Source organism: Ambystoma mexicanum, chromosome 6q (assembly GCF_040938575.1).
Source record: "Ambystoma mexicanum isolate Mex_15411 chromosome 6q, UKY_AmexF1_1, whole genome shotgun sequence".
In the NCBI taxonomy this organism is placed as follows: Eukaryota; Metazoa; Chordata; class Amphibia; order Caudata; family Ambystomatidae; genus Ambystoma; species Ambystoma mexicanum.
Window position 1 is genome coordinate 273,766,075 of NC_090937.1, and position 22,944 is coordinate 273,789,018.

General features: G+C 47.7%; 1 protein-coding gene across 4 annotated transcripts in view; it reads right to left on the reverse strand.

The window, feature by feature from the left end:
• FAM13A (family with sequence similarity 13 member A) overlaps positions 1–22,944 on the reverse strand; it is a 2,868,510-nt gene that overhangs the window by 1,604,248 nt on the left and 1,241,318 nt on the right. For all 4 annotated transcript variants that reach the window (XM_069630746.1, XM_069630744.1, XM_069630745.1 and 1 more), the window contains one exon: positions 16,936–17,132. In XM_069630746.1, coding sequence (XP_069486847.1) covers positions 16,936–17,132 — 197 coding nt within the window. The remainder of the gene's footprint in view (positions 1–16,935; positions 17,133–22,944) is intronic.

Here is a 22,944-nt window from a genome sequence, read left to right on the forward strand (position 1 = left end):
CCTTTTCACATATTTGCTAAATTTGTAATAGCAACAGAAGTAATTTCTGATCTTGAGCGTCATCCATTTACAAAATCTGTGTTTCCAGTGTTGGAAATTGAAATTATTTACTGTGGGATGTCACCAGTGACCAGGGGAGTGGGTGCAGAATTGTTCACAACCCCACCCACGATAATTTCTTGATGACGATGGTACCAATATAGGTAATCAATGCCAATGTTTAAGCCATAAACATGCTGCTTTTAACACACTATATGTCATTGCCACTTTACACTTCTACAACAAAGAGCACAAGCCCTAAAAAAGCATCAGCTTCTCAAAAGATTAATCATCAACAACAAAAAAACAAGTGACAATCGTTTCCTATAATGTTGCTGGCTAAGTATAAAAGGTTCACATCCGTTAAACCTAAACAGGGTTTATGGTCTTTGTTAGGCAGAATCCTATGCAGTTCCCTTAGGGAGCAATACAGTAGATTAGGACTACAGGTATATGCAATAAATCCCCTTTGGTATCAGTCTGTACCACACATATTTAGTTGGTAGCTGTGGCTGAGCAGTCAGACTTCTCTCAAGAAGGAGATGAGCAGTATTCATGGTTTACACAATAGGACTACAGTACTGTGGAACAAGGCACAGCATGTGATCTAAGCAGATTCCACAAGCTTCAGAAATATATATATATATATATATTTATTTCACTCACTCTTAAATCTTCACACAGATCACTATCATTAAAGCAAGTTAAAACAGTCAAGAAAAGTATACACAACTCCCTATTTAAATTGTAGACAAATTTTAGCAAGAGTGAAAACTGAGCAAAATGGCACAGAGTAAACCAAGCAGAAATGGCACTCTAACAATTTCTTCAGAGGGAGGGAAAGGTCAAGTCATACAGGGTTAGACTCCTTAACACACCAGCAACACTTCCCAATTGGATTGTGAACAAGTTAGGCAAGGAAGTACTTTAGCACAAGCAATACTTAGGTGAAAACCGAGCAAAATGGCACTTCAACAATATATAAAAGAGAAGGAAAGGTGGTTATAAGCGTTTAGGTGCACCAACACATTTCTGGATGAAAAGCAATCTAGAGAAGGCAATTGTAACATAATTAGCCAGAGTCAATAGGCCAGAGTCAGTGGCACAAGGCAAAGTGCCCAGGTTCAAATGGTTCTACAAGCTGCAGTCAAGTCTTTGTTTAACGATTGAAAAGGAGGGTGCAGAAGGTAAAAAGATAATGTTAGACAATAGGGACGGCCAGCCCAGAAGCTAAGTAAAGGATTTAAAACACCTTTAGCAGTACCCAACGAAACGGGAGGCCTGGCGGAACAATGTACCTTGAAAGTGGAAGAGGCTCCTGCGGTGGCGGTTGTTCCTGGCAGCTCCTGCAGTTCGGGAGATCCAGCAGAGGAAGAGAGGCTCTCGTCGTGGAGGAAGGTTCGAGTTACTGCACTGCCGAGGGATGAAGCCAGCCGCGGTGATGCCAAAACGGAATAAAAGGTATGCTCCTTTCAAAAATGCGGTTGTGGTGGCGGGTGCCTGGCTATCCGGTCTCCTAGTGCTTTGCACTGGCGATTTCGACAAAGGCAGGTCCTGGAAGGCGATTGGCGAACTGGCTGGTCCCACCAGCTCAAGGGAAGAAGGCTCTTGCAGGTGAAGATCTTCTCTTGTCGTTGAAGAAAAGTGGTGAGGATCTGCAGCAGGGCTTCACCGGTGGTTCAGTCGTTGCAGATGTCTTCAGCTTCTCTCCTCTTCGGATTTCTCAGGTCCAGTGGCGACTTCTGTCTTTCAGTCCGCTTTTATGCAGAAAAACCCCCATCCCTACAGCCTAGCTGTCAATCACACAGTGGGGTGGCTATCCTGGCGGGATAACCCCCCAGCCTATTAGGGCAGAGTGTGACTTGGGTTGCTTAGGCAACCCTGTCCACGGTGCCTATTCCCCCTCCCACACATCTTGTCTACCCCAGACTCACTGGCGCCTAAAGGAGGGCTTCTGTCCAGAAGCCCGCCAAAAGGACGAACAAAGGGCCGCAACCTCGACTTGGATTACAGAGAAAGACACGAGAAAGAAATATTATTAAAGATCTGGCAAAAAAAAAACACTGGAGTAAAGTGAATATTAAAATGTCAGTAAAAGTGGTAGCCTCGAACAATGGGAAAATCCCATAGGAAAATATTTGCGGTAGAATATTTATGGAAGTAACCACTGCCACCAGCCAGAAACTTTGGAGAGAGGGACTGGAAAGTACCCTCTCGAAAATGAACACCAGGGAAAAACTATTAACCCTTCCCAGTACCTCCATAGTAAGATGGTTTGTACTGGTTTTGTTTATAACTATTGACTAGCAAAGTCAATGGTAACTTTGCATGCCCTGGGAGACAGTAGTCAGTCTCAGGGTATGGAGTCTATGTTTGGGGGTCACTATGACACCCCTGTGTTACTGCACTGAGGGTGCTGTGTAACACACACGTACAAAGATGATACCTATGGAGTGAGAAAAACTCCATAGCCCATAATGCACACAAATAGCCTCAAACACACATCAAACATATGCCTAAGAGTGGGAAAAAGAGTCTCACTCTTAGCAGAAGTAAAAAAACAAACCCTTGAAATCCAGCAAAGCTGCTGGGAGACTCTATAGGTAAGGGAAATGAGCCTTTTAAGAGAATTCTCCCTAACAGTCTTTCCATCGAATATTTTCAATCGAAGGTAAGTACGGAACAAGTTGCTTACCTGTAACTGTTGTTCTCCAGCATGCGTCTGGCATGGATTCACATGCTCATGAATATTCCTCGTCGTCAGGCTGGGAATCCTCGGTAAAGAAAAATCAGTATCAGTTTCGTTTCTGATCTGTCTTTCGTAGTAGTAACCAATCACTGATCTCTGCGTCATACTGACCACAGCCAATGACTGCCCTCTCCCTAAGTCCCGCCTCTGGCAGCCATCTTCAGATTTGGTAGCACGTGAAGTGGCAGTATGACCAAGTGAAGAGCCGCAAAGGGGTAGGCGGGAAGGTTCGCATGTGAATCCATGCCAGACCCATGCTGGAGAACAACAGTTACAGGTAAGTAACTTGTTCCTTCTCCAGCATGGGGTCTGGCATGGATTCACATGCTCATGAATAAAAGAATACATAGCAGTACACACATGCACAACCACGGGAGGTGGCAAAGGCTCAACATTAAGCATTATATCCAAAACTCAACATTAAGCAATTCTTACCTCCTCACCAGGCTCACCTTAGGCGAACAGGTTGCGCAGCACTGCTTCGCCGACCCTGGACTCCTCCCTGGAATCCCGATCGACGCAGTAGAATTTCGTGAAGGTGTGCGTCGACCTCCACGTAGCAGCCCTGCAGATGTCCAGCAAGCGCACACCAGATAGGAACGCCGTGGTAGCTGCGATCGCTCTGCTGGAATGGGCTCTCGGACGGCCAGGCAGCAGTCGGTTTGCCAACCGATGACAGTACATGATACAGCCGGAGAGCCATCTGGAAATGGAGGCCTTCGAGAGAGCCTTCCCCTGATTGACAGGTCCAAAGTTCACAAAGAGTTGTGACGTCTTCCGAAAACACTTTGTGCGGTCCACGTAGAACTTCAGCGCTCTAGCCACATCCAGCGAGTGCAAAGTCCTTTCAGCCGGCGACGAAGGCGACGGGAAGAAAACAGGCAACACCAAGGGTTCGTTGAGGTGGAAGTCCGACGGCACCTTGGGCATGAAGGAGGAGTGCGTCCTGAGCACTGCCCTCGTGTCGTGAAAAGTCAAGTACGGGGGCTTGCAGGAAAGGGCCTGGATCTCTCCCACCCGTCGTGCGGAGGTGATGGCCACAAGAAACGCTGTTTTCCACGACAAGAACTTCAACGGAGCCGAATGCAGAGGCTCGAACGGAGGTCCCATGAGCTTGGTCAGCACACGTTGAGCTCCCACGCCGGGGCCGGAGCCTTCACCGGCGGGAACGATCTGAACAGTCCCTTCATGAATTCTTTCACCAGACGATGAGACCACAAAGACGTCCGCCCCGTGGTTCTGGTGTATCGGGAGATCGCAGCAAGATGAATCTTGATGGACGCGTGCGCCAGTCCAGCCTTGGCCAGCGTCAGTAGGTACGGCAGTACCTGGGGAGCCGTAATCCGTAGAGGGTTAATCTTCTGTACGTGGCACCAGACAGAGAACCTCTTCCATTTGTGTCCATAGCATTTAAGAGTTGAGGACGCCCTGGCCTTTGCAAGAACCTCTCTGCAGTCGGCCGGTATGTCGTAGCCTCCAAACTCCAACGCTGCAGGAGCCAGGCCTGCAAGTTCAGCGACTTCGGGTCGTGATGGAGGATGGCGCCTCCTTCCCTGGAGAGAAGATCCGCGTCCACCGGCAGCTTGATTGACGGGGACGCTGACAAGTCCAGAAGGTCCGGGAACCATATCTGCCTCGGCCACGCAGGTGCGACGAGGATCATCCTGCACCGTGACCTCTTCAGCTGGTTGATGAGCCGGATCAGCAACGGCAATGGAGGGAACGCGTATAGAAACAGGCCCTCCCAGGGGAACGAGAAAGCATCGCCCATGCTCCTCGGCTGAGGAAACCTGTTGGCGAACCTCCGGCACTTGGAGTTCGTCGCCGTCGCGAACAGATCGATCTGGGGTGTGCCCCACCGTCGGAAGAGGCGGTCCACTAGATCCTGTCGTAGTTCCCACTCGTGGCACGAGCGCAGCTCTCTTCTGAGCGAGTCGGCGATGGTGTTTTTTATTCCTGCCAGATGAAACGGCACCAGAAACATCCCTTGGGCGACGGCCCAATGCCACAGATCCTGTGCCTCCTTAGACAGGGCTGGGGATCTGGTACCGCCCTGCTTCCTGATGTAGAACATGGTGGTGGTGTTGTCGGTGAAGATCCTCACCACCTTGCCCTTGAGGGACGGAAGAAAGGACCTGAGGGCCCAAAACACTGCACGGAGCTCCAGGACGTTGATATGGAGGGACTTCTCTGTCGGAAGCCAAAGGCCTCTCGCGTGCAGATTTTCGGTGTGCGCTCCCCACCCTTCCAGGGAGGCATCCGTGGTCACTGTCTCCTGGTGGCCGGGGGTCTGGAAGTCCATGCCCGCCGTCAGATGCGCGCGGGTGCCCCACCACCGGATCGCTCGTCGGAAACTCTCGTCGAGTGTGATCCTCTCCTCGAAGCTGCCCGTCGTCTGGATCCAGCGCGCGTCCAGGAACTCCTGCAACGGGCGCATCCGGAGCCTGCACAGGCGGATGAGATAAATGCAAGAAGACATCATTCCGAGGAGGGACTTGATGGACCTCACCCTGGCCGCGTCCGCAACCAGCATTCGCTGCACCTTGCCCAAGATGGCCCTCGTCCTTTCCTCCGACGGAGAGGCCAGAAGCGACACTGTGTCGAGCTTCGCTCCCAGAAACAGTGCGTCTTGCGCGGGCACCAGGTGGGACTTGGCGTAGTTTATGGAGAATCCCAGGTCCGTGAGTAGTTGGACGGTCCTTGCCGTGTGCTCCACGGCGAGCTCCTTCGTCTTCGCTCGGATGAGCCAGTCGTCCAGGTAGGGGTAGACGTGGATCCCCTCTAGGCGCAGCCGCGTCGCCACCGGTGCGAGGCACTTGGTGAACACCCTGGGTGCCGAACTCAATCCGAAGGGAAGGGCTCTGAACTGGTAGTGACGCCCTTGGACCACGAATCTGAGAAACTTTCGGTGTCCCTTTAGGATGGGGATATGGAAGTAGGCATCCTCCAAATCCAACGACGACAGGAAATCGCCCTCCTCCAGTTGACCCAGGACGTGTTGGAGGGTGACCATCCTGAACTTCTGTGCCTTGATGAATTTGTTCAGTCGTCGTAGGTCCAGGATGGGATGCCATCCTCCCGTCTTCTTCTTCACGAGGAAGTATTTTGAGTAAACTCCGGAGCCCCAAAGCCTCTTTGGGACGAGCTCGATGGCGCCCTTCCTGAGCATCGCCCTTACCTCCAGGAGAAGTTGAGGGACGTGATGTTCCTTCCTGGCCACAGGGGGGACGCGTGGGCACCTCTTTAGAAACTCGAGCGCGTGACCCTGAGCCAGGGCGTCCAGCACCTAACGGTCGGTGGAGATGGACTCCCACACGCTGACGAAGCTCGCCAGCCGGCCTCCCACCGGGGTGCTTCGGTGGGGGCCCGACCCCACGGCCGGTTCAGTCCTGCTTCGACGAGGCTTTGCCGCCTTGTTCTCCTTAGCGACGACGGCGGGGTCCGCCCGACTTGCCTCGTCCCCTGTAGGCTTCCTGTGAAGACGAACGGGCCGCTTGATGATAGGTGGAAAATCCGCCGCTGGAACCTTTGGAGGCACCCTGTTTGCCTCCGCCACTCCGAAAGGGCGGCCGTCGTTGCTGCAGAACACCAAGAGCCCGGGCAGTCTCTGTGTCCGCCTTGATGGCCTGTAGGGAATCGTCCACTGTTTTCCCAAACAGGTTGCTCCCATCGAACGGCATGTCCAAGACTCTGGTCTGCACGTCCTGACGGAATTCAGTAGCCTTGAGCCATCCACGCCGCCTAAGGCACACGCCGTTGCCCAACTGGCGAAATCCAGTGTCCGCCATGTCCGTCGCTATCGTAATGGCGTGGTCCGACGCCACTTCTCCTTCCTGCAAGATCTCTAGGGCCTCCGCCCTCTTGTCGTCTGGTAGGAAGTCCAGCAGGGGGGCGAGTTTGTACCACAACTCCCTGTCGTAGCGGGCTACGATAGCCAAGGCGTTGGCAGCCTTAATCGTCGTCGCTGCCGATGAGATGACCCTGCGTGTCCCATCGTGTCCAATTTCTTTCCCTCGCCGTCCGGCGGGGCGGTTGACGTAGAGGCCGCGCCCCCCCCGCTTTCTTCCTGGCCGCCGCGGAGACGACCGAGTCCGGGGTCGGCTGTGCCCGAAGGCACAAGGGGGCCGCGTCCGGGACCCGGTACTTCTTCTCGTACCAATCCCTTATAGCCGGAGTTGTGGATGGGTTCTTGAGGAGGGCGAGACCCTCATCCCAGATATCGTCCAGTAGAGGTACAGCGAGGACCGTCTTCCTCTTGGTCTCGCGCCGTTGATAAAGGAAACCTTCCTTCTTCTCTTCCGGGCAGAGCTGGAAAAGCTCGGATGCCCTGGCGATCATGGCGTGAAACGATCCAATCTCGTCGGGCGGGGAAGTCTGGGTGGGAGGTGACGACGGGAGATCCTCGTCGTAAACCTCGTCGTCAGTACCCGTCGCGGCCGTGTCAGTCCCCGTATCATCCCCACGTGTCGTGGACGGGGAGGAGGGCTGAGCAGGGCACGAAGGTTGAAAAGGAGGTGGAGGATGAATCCTTCTTCTCTTAAGAGGAGGGCTCCCAGAAGGGCCTGGCTCCGGGTCCCCTGTCGGGAGCGGTTCCTCCGTTGGTGGTAACGGCAGTCTCGTCCTTATCTCCGAGCATAAGGACTGTATAGCCAACAAAATGGCCACCGAGTTGTCTTGCGGCACTGGTTGAGGGGGTTCCGACGGGCGATCAGGAGCTCCGTCGGCACCCTCGACGTTCTCGTCGTCTCCCACGTCGGGGTCCCTCCCGACAGGATGGTCTTCTTCCACGCCAGCGCCGTGGCCTAAGACTTCGATCAGCTCCTCCTCAGAGGTTGAAGCCGAATCCACGACGACCTCCTGCCCCCCCTTTTTCTTCTCCGTCAGAGGTTTCACGGGGGTCCTGTCGATGGGCATGAAAGAGGACTCCACAGGCTGAGCCAGGGCCGCCGCGACTGTCTCGATAGAGGCCTTGGCCGGATGGATCAAGGCTTTCACCACCTTGGGTGCGCTCACCGCCTTCTCCTTGGGGGGAGGGTCACCACCTCGCTCCCCCTCCGATGGGGCCTTCGAGCACGACCGGGGTCTCTCCGGGTGCTCGGCCTTCCTCTTACCCGAGCCAAAGCGTTGGCTCGTGGTTGATGGCGCCGGGGATTATGCGCCCTGCCTGGCGCCCGTAGAGCCCGACCGTTCGGCGCTCCTGGTGCCAGCGGACTTGCGGTGCTTGGCCTTCTGTTGGACCCCCGTCGCCGGGGCGCCCTCAAAGGACTTAGAAGACCGCTCGGACTTCTTCTTCTTCTTCTCGCCTGACGGGCTCTTTCCTTCCAGCCAGTTGGCGAGACGCTGATGGCGGTCCTTCATGGTCCGCTCTGACATATTGCCGCAAAACGCACAGTCCTTCTCCATGTGCGTCTTGTCTTTATGCAGGCAGTAAAGGCAAAGGGAGTGTTCGTCCTCCTTAAAGACGTTCTGAAGCTGGCATCCAGGGCAGACCCTGAACAGCTTTCCGGGCGTCGAGCATCCCTTCTCCTGGGCCATGCTCGAGAAGGGCCTGAGAAACTTCTGGAGTCCTCCAAAAGCATGGCTCGACGAAATCTTCACCCTTGAGGGGCGTAGAAGAATCCGACACGGGTCCCCGTTGATCGGATAAAGAAACGGTGGAGCTTGAGGCTCTTTTGACCGAAAAAGTGAACATTTTCCTAAGAAAAAGCGCGAAAAAAGCACTAACGCTCGAAGCAATAGCACGAGGATCCCAACACTTGAACGTGCGGTAAAAATCTGAAGATGGCTGCCAGAGGCCGGGCTTAGGGAGAGGGCAGTCATTGGCTGTGGTCAGTATGATGCAGAGATCAGTGATTGGTTACTACTACGAAAGACAGATCAGAAACGAAACTGATACTGATACTGATTTTTCTTTACCGAGGATTCCCAGCCTGACGACTGGCAATATTCATGAGCATGTGAATCCATGCCAGACCCCGTGCTGGAGAACATCACATTTTTTCCATCGAAAAATGTTCCATCAAATTCACATACATAAAGTGCAAAGTGCATATGCATCAAAACCCTTTCATCGAATAGGGTTTCGTTACATAAACACTTTACATTTTTTTGCATGGAAATTCAATGGAACATAACGTTACAGGGAGATGTCCAATGCTAAAATCTATATTTTTAACACTGGACAGCTCCCTGTAACGTACGGTTTTTAGTTTTTATTGGGGGGGTCCCCCCATACCCTCCCTCAACCCCCAAGGGTCCTCCCCCTCTAACGCCCCACACCAACCCCCATGTTCAAAATGTAACCCTTGTCCAGTGCTTAAATCTTTAATGTATTTCAGTACTGGACAGCTCCCTGTAACATGTGGTATTTATTGTTTATTAGGGGGGTGGGTCCCCCCCAATCCCTCCCCCTAACCCCAAGGGAAACCTAACCCTAATTCCAACCCTTATCCTAACTCTAACCCTTGCCCTAAAACTATTTCTAACCCTTGCCCTAACCCTAAACCTATTTCTAACCCTTGCCCTAACGCTAACCCTTACCCTTGCCCTAACCCAAATTCTAACCCTTGCCTAAAATCCATCGAAATCCATTCAATGAATATGCTTTTCGATGGAAAAGCATTTCCTTGATTACATTTTGATGGATAAACATTAGATGGAAAGACCAGATACCCCTAAAAGGCTGTAGTTAAATACGTCTTACAGAGTACAATCCTAAAGATTGTTTTTACAAGCGTTATGATCAGAAATTCACATGTTCTTGTGGGTAAATATCCTGTCCACATCGTCCCAACTACCGGATTTGAATAGCCCTGTGGATTTTTCCAGATGTGAGATCATAGGAGGCATTCTCTAGTGGATCCCAGTTTCAAATCCAATTGCAGCACTGTGGATTTCCAAAAGTAGCTAGCCTTCTTGTAGATTCTCCTGTCATACGCCCCTCTACCAGCTGCGCCCCAAATCATGCCCCAAACTGCATCGCATCCAGGATGTACGAGAATGATTGCAGCGTGCAAACATGGAGAAAGTGAGACGAAGTAGCAACAGCAGTGCTTCCTGCGGGTGCTGTGCACCTTACACTTAATTCTGCGAAATCATTCATCACCTGTAATAACCGCTTTATAGAAACTGAATAAAGAGTACAAGCAAAGGAGGTGAGCATTCATCCTTTAAAACATCACAATCCAATGTCAATGTGCTTCAAAGAAAAAGACCTAGTCATGTCTACAGCTCTGCTACGCAGCACCTATCCCAGCACTGCTTGCTTGCTCTTCCACTGCCCCACGTCGCAGGTGGTACATTTCCGGCCATCATAAATCACAGCAATATAAGGTGTCATGCCATCTAAGGTGTTTCTCCAGTGATGAGGGGCCCCAATAATCTACTGACATCAAGTGAAAGCATCATTTGAAACCTACCTGGAGCCGGATGATGGCCAGTAATTTGCACCAAGCAGATGCCCTTCGCCTCAGTTTCCCAGACTCTGGAAGTCAGACACCCTTCACAAATGGCACCCCTGGCTGAACAAGCAGATGGTCAAGCTTCTGGTGATGTCTTTAATAAGCAAATAAGAAGAATCGGAACAAGGGCGGACCACAGGAATCAACAGATAACCTGTCCAAGGGCCCCCAAAATAACGTAGTACTTATTTAACAGGGAACTTAACAATATGGAATTATGAGTCTTGAACAAGGACTTTTCTTTGCCCTCTCTGGACCGATAGATTACATAGAAACGCAGATACATCTTTTCAAGTTTATCAGGAAATTGAAACTTAAAATGTTCTTTCACAACAAACTGCCAATGGTAAAACTACCATCACAGGTAATTCCATACAGAAGTTTTACTATAGGTGGTATTGAAGACACAAGGTTACTCCCATCACTGCCATCACTGGATGAGAACAAGAACACAGACAGACAAATTAACCATGACCTGTTATCTGTTCAGATACTATTATGAACTCGACATTGAAAATGAAATCCGAATAAATACCGAATTTGGCACAGGACAATAGAAGTTGTGAATATGCTCCGATGGGACGAATGCCACGGGAACCGGAGCAACCATAGACAACACTGGAATCAAGTAATCAGGAAATCGACGTGTAAACTAACGACATGTAGAAAAATAGACAAATGTCAAAGAATTATAGAAATAGATTTTTGAGGACTCCCAACACAACATGGAGTAAAGAAATCTGAAGACGGCCTCCAGGAGTGGAGCTATTGGAGCCCTTTCCATTGGCTGTGAGCAATACAACCTAAAAATGACTGCTATAGCACTAAAGTGACTGCGGTTTTATTCTTATAAAATAAACTGCTGTGTTACTGTGGATTCCCAGCCTGACATGGAATATTCATAAAGCATGTGAATCTATGAAAGATCCAATTCTGGTGAACAAGGGTGATGCAAAAGGACTGTTGGCGACAGTAGCTGATGATAGCTGGTCATCACTACCAGCAAGTTCAACATCAAGACTATGTGACTGATGGAGATGGCAACCAAATCTGTGCAAGTAGTAGTGTCTTTAATGGCGGTGGTATCAAAAGTTTTAAAATAAAATCATGACTTTAACTTAAGAAATTGCCTGTTTTTGTCAAGTTGGCAACCCTTGCCACTTACCCTGGGCCCAAAATTCAAGGCCTGCTATCACGAGGGTCACTTACAAATAAAATATTGTTTACCTCCATCGCCCATCCCAAATTTCTGAAGCTACTGTCCAGTAGCCGCCCCCAAAGGATCACATGGAGATCCCTGCCAACTCCCCCCACCCCTCAAGTACATTCTCTCAATTTGCTCAGGCAAAGCTGCTAGGTCAATAATTAATCATTCACTAGCATACGGCATTTTCCCCCATCTGCCTTCAAAACCTCTCACGTCAAACCCTTACTTAAAAAGCCCTCCCTGGACCCCCTGATTCCTTCAAACTACCACCCAATCTCAAACCGCTGCTTCATTGCCAAACTCCTAGATCGCACAGCATACTCCCAGCTCTGCTGATTCAAAGAATCCAATGGCCTACTCGATCCTGCCCAGTCCAGTTTCGGACCCCTCCATGGAACCGAAACTTCCTTAGTCTCCATTCTGGATGACATGAAAAGAACAGCAGACTCAGAAGGCTGTGCTGCACTCATCCTCCTTGACCTCTTAGCAGCATTTGACACTATCGACCACACCCCTCTCACAGACCGACTACACTCCCTAGGCATCAGGAACTCTGCTAAAATGAATCTAATCTTTCCTCACCAACTGCTCACAAATCATCTTCCTCTCTCCCTGCCCCCACCCACCCCGAGGTGTCCCACAATGGGCCTCCCTTTCCCTTCTCCTCTTCAACCTCTACCTAAGCCCCCACTCCACCATCATCCGCTCTCATGATTTTACCTGCTACAATTACACTGAAGAGACAAATCATTTTCAAGATTCCCCAATCTCTGGCCTCTCCCCACTGCAGACTTCGCCTCCTGCCTCACAGAAATCGACCTCAGGATGACAGCCAACCACCAACTCCTCAATCCTGTTGAAACTGAAATCAGGATTTGCAGCAAGACAGCACCCTGCCCCCAACCCACGCATAGGCCACCCTCACTAGCCCCCCTCCCACAGCTTCCCCCTCAGTAAAGAAACTGGGATTGCACCTTGAGGTCGTACCGGACACACACACCACATCAATGCTGTCTGCAATCATGCCATTTTCACCTCCGCATTCTCAGACAAATCTTCCCTTATCTCGCCTACCCTCACTGAATCTCAGCAATTTTGGCTATTATCCTCTCCGGCCTACACTATGCCAACTCACGCTATCTGGGTGCCCTACCTTTCAGCTCAGAAAGCTCTAACTGATCCAAAATCTCTGCAGAAATACTGCTACTTGCCCTCTCACCTAGCGAACACATCTCCCGACCCTCAGGGTGCTCCACTGGCTTCCTATTCCTATCCCCACTTCGCTCTTTTCGCACAAGGGAGCATCTTAGCAGGCCACTAAACCAGACACTGCCAACAGGCAGGTAAGAGTCGACGTCCTTAACTCTCATAGCCTGTGGTATCTGCACCCATGACTCTTTACTATGATCTCTAGCCTTTGTTTCATTCATTAGCCCTGTGCTTATTCTTAACTGCATTGCTAGCATAGCCCTTGTTTTTAACTAGGATGATTTCCTAAATATAGCCGACTCAACACTCCTAGATGAGTTCAAGAAAGCAGCTTTCAGCTTCTTCCAAGCGTCGTCCTAGTATCTAGCCAGCCGCTGCATCATTCATGGGTGAATGTTTATGTCTAGCCACATTTTCACTTTAGGGAATGGTATTAGGTAGACTTTTAGAAGGTAGCCCAAGTATTAGCTAGGTGAATGCTAAAGTGTAGTCAATGCATTAGAACTAGCTGAATGATAGAATGTAGGCAATTCGATTGAATCTATGGAATGTAGAACGTAGATATTGCATGGAATCTAGGTGAATGTAGCTTTGTACTGAATCTAAGTGACTGTAGAATGTAGCCATTGTATTAATTCCTGGTGAATGTAGCTATTGCATTAAATCTAGGTGAGTATAGTACAGAGCCTTTGAACTGAATCTAGCTGACTGTAGAAGGAAGCCATTGTATTGAATATAGGTGAATGTGAAATGCAGCCAGTGTATTTGTTGAATGTAGCCTTTGTATGCAATCCATATAATTGCACAATGTCGCCAATGTATTGAAACCAGGTGAACGTAGAATAGAGTCAGTCTATTAAATCTAGACGAGTGTAGAATTGTGGCCAGTTTATGGAATTTAAGCGAATGCAGAATGTTTCCAATGTATTGAATCTTGGTGAATGCAGAGTGAAGCCACTGCATTCAACCTAAGTGAATGTAGCAATTGTTTTGTAGTTGGATGCACGTAGAATATAGCCATTAATTTGAATCTAGGCTTCATGGAACGTGGCAAATGTATGAATTCTAGGCAATCGCTAGACCATAGCCAATGTATTGAACCGATCACTCTCCATGCTTATGGAACTTAGCAGGTGCATGATGGTTGGCGGCCGTGCCTTCGGCTATCATATACTACACTAAGACACCTTGCACAACACCTCTGCCATAAGAATGCAGCTACGTTTACAACAAAAATTTGATAGGTAGATACACACATAATGACTATCCCGCTCTCGCATAACCCCTCAGTATTTCCTCTCACCACCCATCCACATGCCTGCTAGACATGGGTGGCTAGATGGGACTCTGCCACCCCTTCAAATTCGAGTAGTGGCTAAAATGCACACATACTAGCACCTCCTCGAATTTCCCAATGCTGGACTTCAGCCCCCTCCACGGCCATTCAACCTACAGCGTGCTTTGTGACCATACCAATGGTGAAAGGCGCTATACAAATGACACATTACATTACAAGAATTTGCAGTTTTTTTTAAAGAACAAACCACTTGAACATTTGAAAACCGAAATTAAAATATTGAAAATCTGATAAGTTTTCAAAAAAAGTGTTCAAAAGCTGCCAGGACATCGAGCGTGTTAAACTGTTTGATTTTTACATCTTGATGAAGTCTATCTTATCCTACACCCGTGTTGTGAAGAACCAAAAAGGTTAATTATGGCTACATTTATTCATAAAGATGAGTATAGTATTTTTTAAGGGAGCATACTTACATGACTTTCTGGATATATTTCTTTTAGTGCCAAAGCTAAAACCTTTTGCTAATTGCGTGGCTACCATGCGGTAAACGCAGTGGTGAAAGTTAACTTATCCTGCATATATGCTGTGACTAATAAGAAAGGTAAATCACAGCCATATTTTTTTCTGTTAAGAAGTGAGCATACAGTTGCTCAGCAAATATATTTATATGTTTCTTCCGATAGTCTTTCAGTGCATAAATGAGAATTTCTGAGGAGTGGCGTGTCCAACTAATCCGTTCTGCTCCAAGATAGTACTACATTTGGCATCATTTGAATAGCAAATATCTGCCTAACATTAGATTAATAATTTTTGGTCAATATTCTTAGTTTTTTTTGTAGAAATTGGCTCTATGAACATCTGTTGGCCCTGAAGACGACGAGGCTGGTCAAACAGTCAGTCCTGTTAGTCGTCAAAACCTATTAATGTGACATGACAAGCAATTTCGATTTCCTAGTTTGATAACACTAAGGTGTCACGTTACTGGCCCTAAATCAATGGAATTGGAATCATTTGTCGTCGTTTATTGGATATGCCAGTCACATTCCAGTTAAAATGAATAATTTGTTGTCATTTATTGCATATGCCAGTCGCATTTCAGTTAGAATGATAATTGTCTCAGTATTCAATTGGCACTTGGCACTTTAGTTGTAAATTAATGTGGATAGGGACTAGATGTGATATAAATAGGTATAGTGCATATTTGTGAGAAATGTATTGAATATTTTATGTACGTTTCCTAATGATTTTGTTTTATATTTAGTGTGCAGATGTACTGATTGCAATTAAACATGTTTTTTTTAACCTAGTACTGAAACAACAGAGAAGAGATCAAATCGATTATCTAATTATAAATAAATATTGAAACCAACAAATGATTAGACACTTTTGAATAAAATATGGGCGTATATTTGCTCCAAAAGATGCTCAAAATAAATTAAATGGTATCTTTTTTTTAACACAAAGAAATCCCATTAGTGTGCTTACATATTTACCCTGCTCTTCGTGCGTTAGCTCAGGGAGCAATGGTGTATTCAAGTTTACAAAATCTGCCAGAAGGCATCATGCCAGTGCTTTTTATAATACTGATAAAAGCAGGTATAGTGCCCCCAAGGATATTTCAAAGTCTAACCTCCAAACCTGTAAGATAAATCCTACCTTGGAACAATGTATCATCTTGTGTCCAAAGTTACCCCACCTGCATCTTTTCAGTACATTTCAGCAAGCTTCGAGATTAAAGTTTGAAAAACAGATGTCCCGAATATTTAAATTTGGAAAAAACAAATGTTTAAATAACCAAAAACTTTAGTAGCGTAGAAAATAAGCCCAGAGGGATGGTTCAGAGTGGTACACCAGAGGGAAAGAGTTTGCCTCGTTTTAGAGATATGATGAAAATGTAAATATAACCAAAAAGGCTACTAAGATGGCAACAGAAAGTGTCTTGGTGGCAATAGCATGCCCCCCCCCTATTACCTACTCAGAAAAAGAGTGACTTAGTAAAAAAGAACATAGAAACAGGAATAACAGAGAGAAAGACAGGTGGGTGAGAAGAAGGTAGCGGGTACAAAAAAAAACTTAAAAGCAGCAAACTTAGCTGATCTCAATTTTTTTACTTTTAGATAGAGATATGTTAAGTATATAACGTACGTGACCTTACGTTTTTTGGGTGAGCATACATTTGAAAATGTCAATCTATAAATTTAACTCAAACCTCCTTTAACTAAACAAAGTTCTCGATGACACGTTTCTGATTACCTCTTTAACAAGACTTATTTTTATACAAGGACACATTTTATATAAGGACACATTAATGGGTCATGTATGTCATCAGTGGCTGGGTGGAGGAAGAGCATGTCCTCCAACAAATGTTTCCTGTATCCCACAAAGCCCTGACTGCCCTGGGCATTACCAGGCGGCTCACGTTTTGTCAGAATGTCAATCCTTTAGTGTAGCGGAGGGTGGCGCTGTTACCCTGTTTGGCACAAATAGCAAATGAAATAGCAACCATCTATTCTAGACCCCACAATTTATAACAAATTACAAATGAGAAGAATTTGCTTAGGAGGAAAGGCTTCACCACTTCCACAATATACCATCTATTGGTGTGCATCTTTTTGTGTGTGCGCACACGTGGGAAAAATTGGACAAGTCTTTTCAATCTGTTAACTAATATACTGATTTGAAGAACAAACAAATAAGCTTAATATTCAGCTTAAAAGTAGATGGTATGCATTGAAGGAACCTCTGGAAAGCTTGGTGGATGTTTTCTTAAGCTTACCCAGCACGTCCTCTGTATTCTGGTCAATATTTAACATTTCTCTGTTCTGTATGAAAAGTCATAGTTCACGTAAAAGGTTCATTTCAGACTGCTCACAACATGCATTTCCTATACTTATATTTAAAATGATTGACAATAAAACAAAATAAAATAATCGTGATGTGAAACAAAAGAAACAAAAAAAGAATAAACACTGACTTGGTGATGGATTCTGTGCTGCTGTCAAGAAGCAACCGTTGTTCAGCTAAATCCATATCTTCCAAAAAGCTGGTCCTGCTACTGGTTAATCGAAGGCTGACCTGAGGAGTTCCACCAGAAGGACCTGGCTGTGGTGCTGGTGCTGGAATAGGTACAGAGCTTGGCAGGGCCATCCCCTCAATCTTTGCTTTAACAAGCTAGTGAGGCACACAAGAAGAAACAAAGAAGGTGGAGATACAGATCACTGAAGCAAATGCACCACTGGTGGGTTCACGGTTCTGTGTGACGAGTGACAGTTCGGCAAAGAAGCTGTTTAACAATAAAACAAAGGCAAGGGACTGAGGTGATACAGGACAGATCGGGTAAGAGAAAACGTTCAGACTGAACATCTAAGTTTGCTTCAAGTCAAAGCCAACAGCACAATTACAAGCAACACAGAGAAGATTTCAGGAAACATGACTATATCTATAATAGCACAACAATCATGACAGTAGAAAACATTTCAGAAAAAAGTTGTTCCAATACCAAATATTTTGAGCGTGTATTTATTTGATATTGCAGGATAAGATAGGAAATGTGGTCTACTGGGTAAGTTGAAGCATTTGGAATAGATAGACCCAAACTTCACCAGAATTTATAATCGTGCACAAATTATCTTATCCCCATGTGCCCCAGGTCCCTATGCAGTCAAAACTAGGTAGGAACACTGCAAAATATACCCAAAGTAAATAACAAGAACCCCTTTTTTTATTTAGGTGAAATTAATCAACTTTAAAAAAAAAAAATTTTTTAAGTCTTACACTGTTAAAAAGATGATTTACGGAGGTCCAAGATGACCGCCGGGGTGATGAGTCGCAGCTAAACCGCGCTCCGCCCGGGCCGCCAAAAATAGCACGACCGAAGCCGCGACGGACCGTCTTCCGCCCCCCCCCGACCACAAAGCTGCCCCCCCCATACATCCCCCCCCAGCGGGGAAGCAGGCGCTGCAGCGAAGCGAGCGCCGCCGTAAATCGAAAGAGCGAGGTTGGCTGCCCCTCCCCCATCGGCGCCAGAGAAGACTCTCAGACGTCGTAGGGGCCCATCCAGCGCGGCATCGGGAGTCCGGGAAGCACCGGCTGCGAGAGAGCGAGATTGGGGACACAGCGGACCCGGAGGACAGAACCGCCCCCACGTCACCCCACACCGCCCCCGAAGCGAGGGAGGAGCAGCGTGCAGCCGAGCCGCGGCGGCGCCGGGAGAAAACAGCGCGAGCAGGGCGGACCGCAGGAGAGGAGCAGCGGGGGCCGCCCTGCGCAGAGCACACAAGGAGAACGAAGCGCAAAAGGTGAGCCGGCCCGGGGGGGGGGGACCAGAAACGAGGCGCCCGCCCGCGCATACACACCCCGGGGGGGACCCAAGACAACAAGAGGACAAAAGGAAAAAAAAGACATACCTCTCCCTCCGGCACCAGCTAGATCCCCCCCGGAGACACAAGGAATCACAACACAAGTTCCCCCCCACCCACGCAGGCAGGATTCAAGGCCCACAAGACAGGGGTGAGGAGAGGGGGGAAACCCAGGAAGGAGGAACACACTACTGCAGAACCCCCAACAGATAAGAACCTCTCGGAGGTCAAGCAAGCGAGGAGGCCCCACCGGAGGGCTACAAGAGGGCGCAGGAGCCCCATAGACTGTCCGCCGGAGTGACCGACCATGTCTAGAGCAAAAGGAAAGGGGAACCCCATCCAGCAGACCCCCCAAACGGCGAAACAAGGGGCCGATATCCTACAAATGTGGTCAACAGAGGGGACACCACAACCGAGAGGGAGAAACCAGGGAGACTCCACGGGGGAGGCAGAACCACTATCCCAGCAACAGCAACCACTGACCAGGGAGGACATGCAAACCTGGTTCATGGACCTGCAGGAAAAATTCATGTCTACAGTCCAGGACCAATTTACATCCATGAAGAACGAAATGAAACAAGCGGTTCAAGGCATGAGAACTGATATAAACAACCTAGAAGAAAGAACAGATATAATGGAAAAAATGGTGCAAAGCCTGGAAGAAGACACAAGACAAACAAGCGAAACGCAAGAACACCTGGTAACACTCACTCACAACTTGGAACTACAATGTGAGGATTTGGAGAACTGCTCTAGACGCTCCAATATCCGAATCAAGAACATGGCGGAATCAGTGCTAGACAAAGACCTGAAGAAAGCAGTGGGAGAAGTGTTCAGAGACATTCTGGGAACACAAGACATTGAAGATATAGGAATCGACAGAATCCATAGGGTGGGACCGAAAAGAGCGGCGGCCCCAGGGGAAAGACCTCGAGATGTCCTGGTGGCTCTATCCTCCTACCCGCAGAAAGAACAGATTCTTAGGAGAGCCAGGGAATTGGAGCATATAAAAATGAATGGGCAAGACATCCAATTGTATCAAGACTTGGCACTAATAACCCTCCAAAAAAGGAGAGCAATGGCCCCACTGGTGAAAGTGCTAATAGAAAAACAAATCCGCTACAAATGGACCTTCCCATTTGGGTTATTGTTCACATGGGAAGGAAAACAGAAAAGAGTGACCACACTGGAAGAAGGCCTCAGTACAATGGGACTACAAGATGAAGAGATGGAACAGGGGGAGGCCACAAACAAGAGAGAGCGAACGAAAAGACCTATGGGCTGGGAATACACCAAACAGAAGAAGGCAAACGCAGAGAGGGACACCCGGAGAAAGGTACCATGAAGAACACAAGAAAAACATATACTTGGGGAACAGATATGGAAACGCTGCTACTGAGACCCAGTCGGGGGGGGGAGCATGGGAACGGAGCCGAACGGACAATTCAAGGACGGCGGTCTGGTCGAGACCCAACGATCTGGAACTCGCTAAAGACAAATGGCTCAATGGGGTTTAGGAATCCCCATAACATACCCCCCGAGGGTATGGAGGGCAGGGAGCGAAGGGCGCAACGCCCTAGTGTCAATAGGAACCCTCGCCCTACTCGGGGGACAGTTTGGTTGTTTTAACGTTCAAAGTTGGGGGGGAAGGGAAGTTCAAGGGAAGGGAAGGGATCGGAAGAATCAAAGAGTTGAATCGAGAATAGAAGGGGACCGAATGCAACAACATACAGACAAAATAGAATGGGGATGATACGCTGTTTGACCTACAATATTAGGGGCATGAATAACCCAACAAAAAGAGCGAAACTGGAGAAACAGTTCAAAATGGGGAAGGCGGATATACTACTCCTCCAAGAAACCCATATCAAAACTAAGGATAAGCAAAAAATGCGGATAAAAGGATACAAAATATGGGCACAGGCAACGACAACGGAGAAAAAAAGCAGGAGTCCTGATAGCGATAAAAGAAGGAAAACACATAAAACCACTAGACACCATAATAGATAAGGAAGGGAGATATGCCTTCGCCAACGTGGAAATCGAAGGATATCGCATAACACTTGCCTCAATATATGCACCCAATCAGGGACAGGATGGCTTTCTCAGAGACGCATTATCGAAACTGGAAGATTTCGCTAGAGGAGAAGTGATATTGGGGAGGGATTTTAACTTGGCGTGGAACCCACATCTAGATAGGAGCACAGGAAACATACATGGAGAGGGGGCGCCATCAAAACGTCTGAAACAACAAATGGACCAAATGGCTCTGAATGATGCATGGAGGGAACTGAAGGGTGAACAGAGGGGATACACATATTTCTCACATGTTCACAATTCTATGTCCAGGATCGACTATCTCTGGGTGTCGGTGGGGTTACTGGGAAAGATACAAGGGATAGATAAGGGTACAATAGCCCTCTCGGACCATGCCCCTCTATGGTTGGACGTGACTCTCCCAGGGAGGAAGAGCGGGCTATGGAGATGGAAGCTACCGCAGGAGTTGATCCAAGACCCAGATACAGGGGAGGCCATAAGGGAAATGATAGAGGAATACTTCACACAAAATGATACAGGGGAGGTTGCAATGAGCGCAGTTTGGGATGCGTTCAAAGCAGTTTTGAGGGGACAAATGATAGTGATGAAAATCACAAGAGATAAACAAAGACATATGTGGGAAAAAGACCTGGAAAAAACAATCGAGGAGATCCAAGAGAAATTGACGATAAAACCCACAAAGACATTAAAAAAATCATTAAAACATACACAAGGCCAGCTAGAGATGTTACGCACGAAGGGCGCAGAAAGGAACCTACTCTATCTGAAACAGAGATACTATATAAGAGCGAACAAAGCGGACAGACTCCTAGCACGACAATTAAGAGCGAAACAAAAAGAAACAACGATTAAGGCCATATGCGATGCGAAAGGGGTCATTCAAACTTCTACGCATGACATGGGGGAGACACTGAGGCAATATTATCAAACGCTCTACTCCACAGAACACCCCAATATAAACGCCCAAGCTTCATACTTAAAGGCCCTAAAGATCCCGAAAATCTCAGAAGAAGACAAACAGTCACTAGAGACCCCTATCAGTGAAGAGGAAGTCAATAAAGCCATAAAAGGACTCCCAAGGGACAAAGCTCCAGGCCCAGATGGGTTTACGGCCCCATTTTATAAAAAATATGTAAACATATTGACTCAGATCCTAACAAAACTCCTGAACTCATTCAAGGACACCGGTAACGTGACCCCCACAATGAATGAAGCGAAGGTGCTGGTGTTTCACAAACCAGGCAAAGATCCAATAAACCCCGCAACATACAGACCAATCTCCCTAATCAATCTAGATGCAAAAATATATACGAAAATCCTGGCAACTAGATTATCCCCGCTCCTCCCAAAACTGATAAGCGGGGATCAATCAGGCTTCATTCTCGGCAGGCAAACCCACGATAATACTAGGAGGCTAGCCCATCTGGTCGAAAAAATAGGGATATCCCACACCCCAGCGATACTACTATCAGTAGACGCCGAGAAGGCTTTTGATAGAGTGGAGTGGTCAATACTGTTTAGGGTCCTGGAATCCATGGGGTTTGGGGAACAATTTATCGCGAGCATCAGAGCAAACTACAACTCCCCATCTAGCAGAATAGTCATTAATGACGAGCTTACTGGCAAGGTGACGATAACGAGAGGAACGAAACAGGGTTGCCCCCTACCACCACTATTATATGCTCTTTTCCTAGAACCCCTCCTAATTAAAATACGGGAGTCAACTCACATCAAAGGGATAGAAATGGCAGGTCAGCAACACAAAGTAATTGCGTATGCAGACGATATGCTAATAACCTTAGAGGACCCGGAATCCACATTATCAGCCACAGTTAGAGAATTAGAAAATTATGGGACCATCTCAGGGCTAAAAATAAATAGAAAGAAATCAGAGATCCTCATCCTGGCAGGGGATAGAACGAACATAGAAAGGGAAGCAAAAATACTGGACCTCAAGCTAGTACAGGAAGGTATAAAATACCTGGGAATAATTGTACATCCAAAAATAGAACAATTCTATGGGGAAAACTACCCGTCGCTAATTACAAAAATCCGAAAGGAATTAAATAGATGGAATCCACTACAGATATCCTGGTGGGGCAGAATACAATCAGTCAAGATGACCATCCTCCCAAAGGTACTATATTATTTTCAGGCTCTCCTGGTGGGAGTCCCAGACACGTTCTTCAAAACCTTAACAAAATTGGTATCGTCCTTTATATGGAAAGGAAAAACGCCGAGAATAGCAAGGTTGGTCCTCACGGCCCCAACCAGAGAAGGAGGAATGGCGCTCCCCCATTTTAGAAAATATTACCAGGCAGCACAGCTTAAAGTCCTGAGGGAGTGGGTGGGGGAGAATCCTCAACAGATATGGGCCAAACAAGACAGAGCAGTAGCCAGGACCCCACTGGTAGAACTCCTCTGGAAACAGAGGCAGCACAGGCACGAGAATTTAAGATTAAGCGAAATCATGAAAACAACGCTGGAAGCATGGGATAGCCAAACAAGAAAAGGCATAATGACCACGGCGATGGGACCATTTACACCCATCTGTAGAAATCCACTAT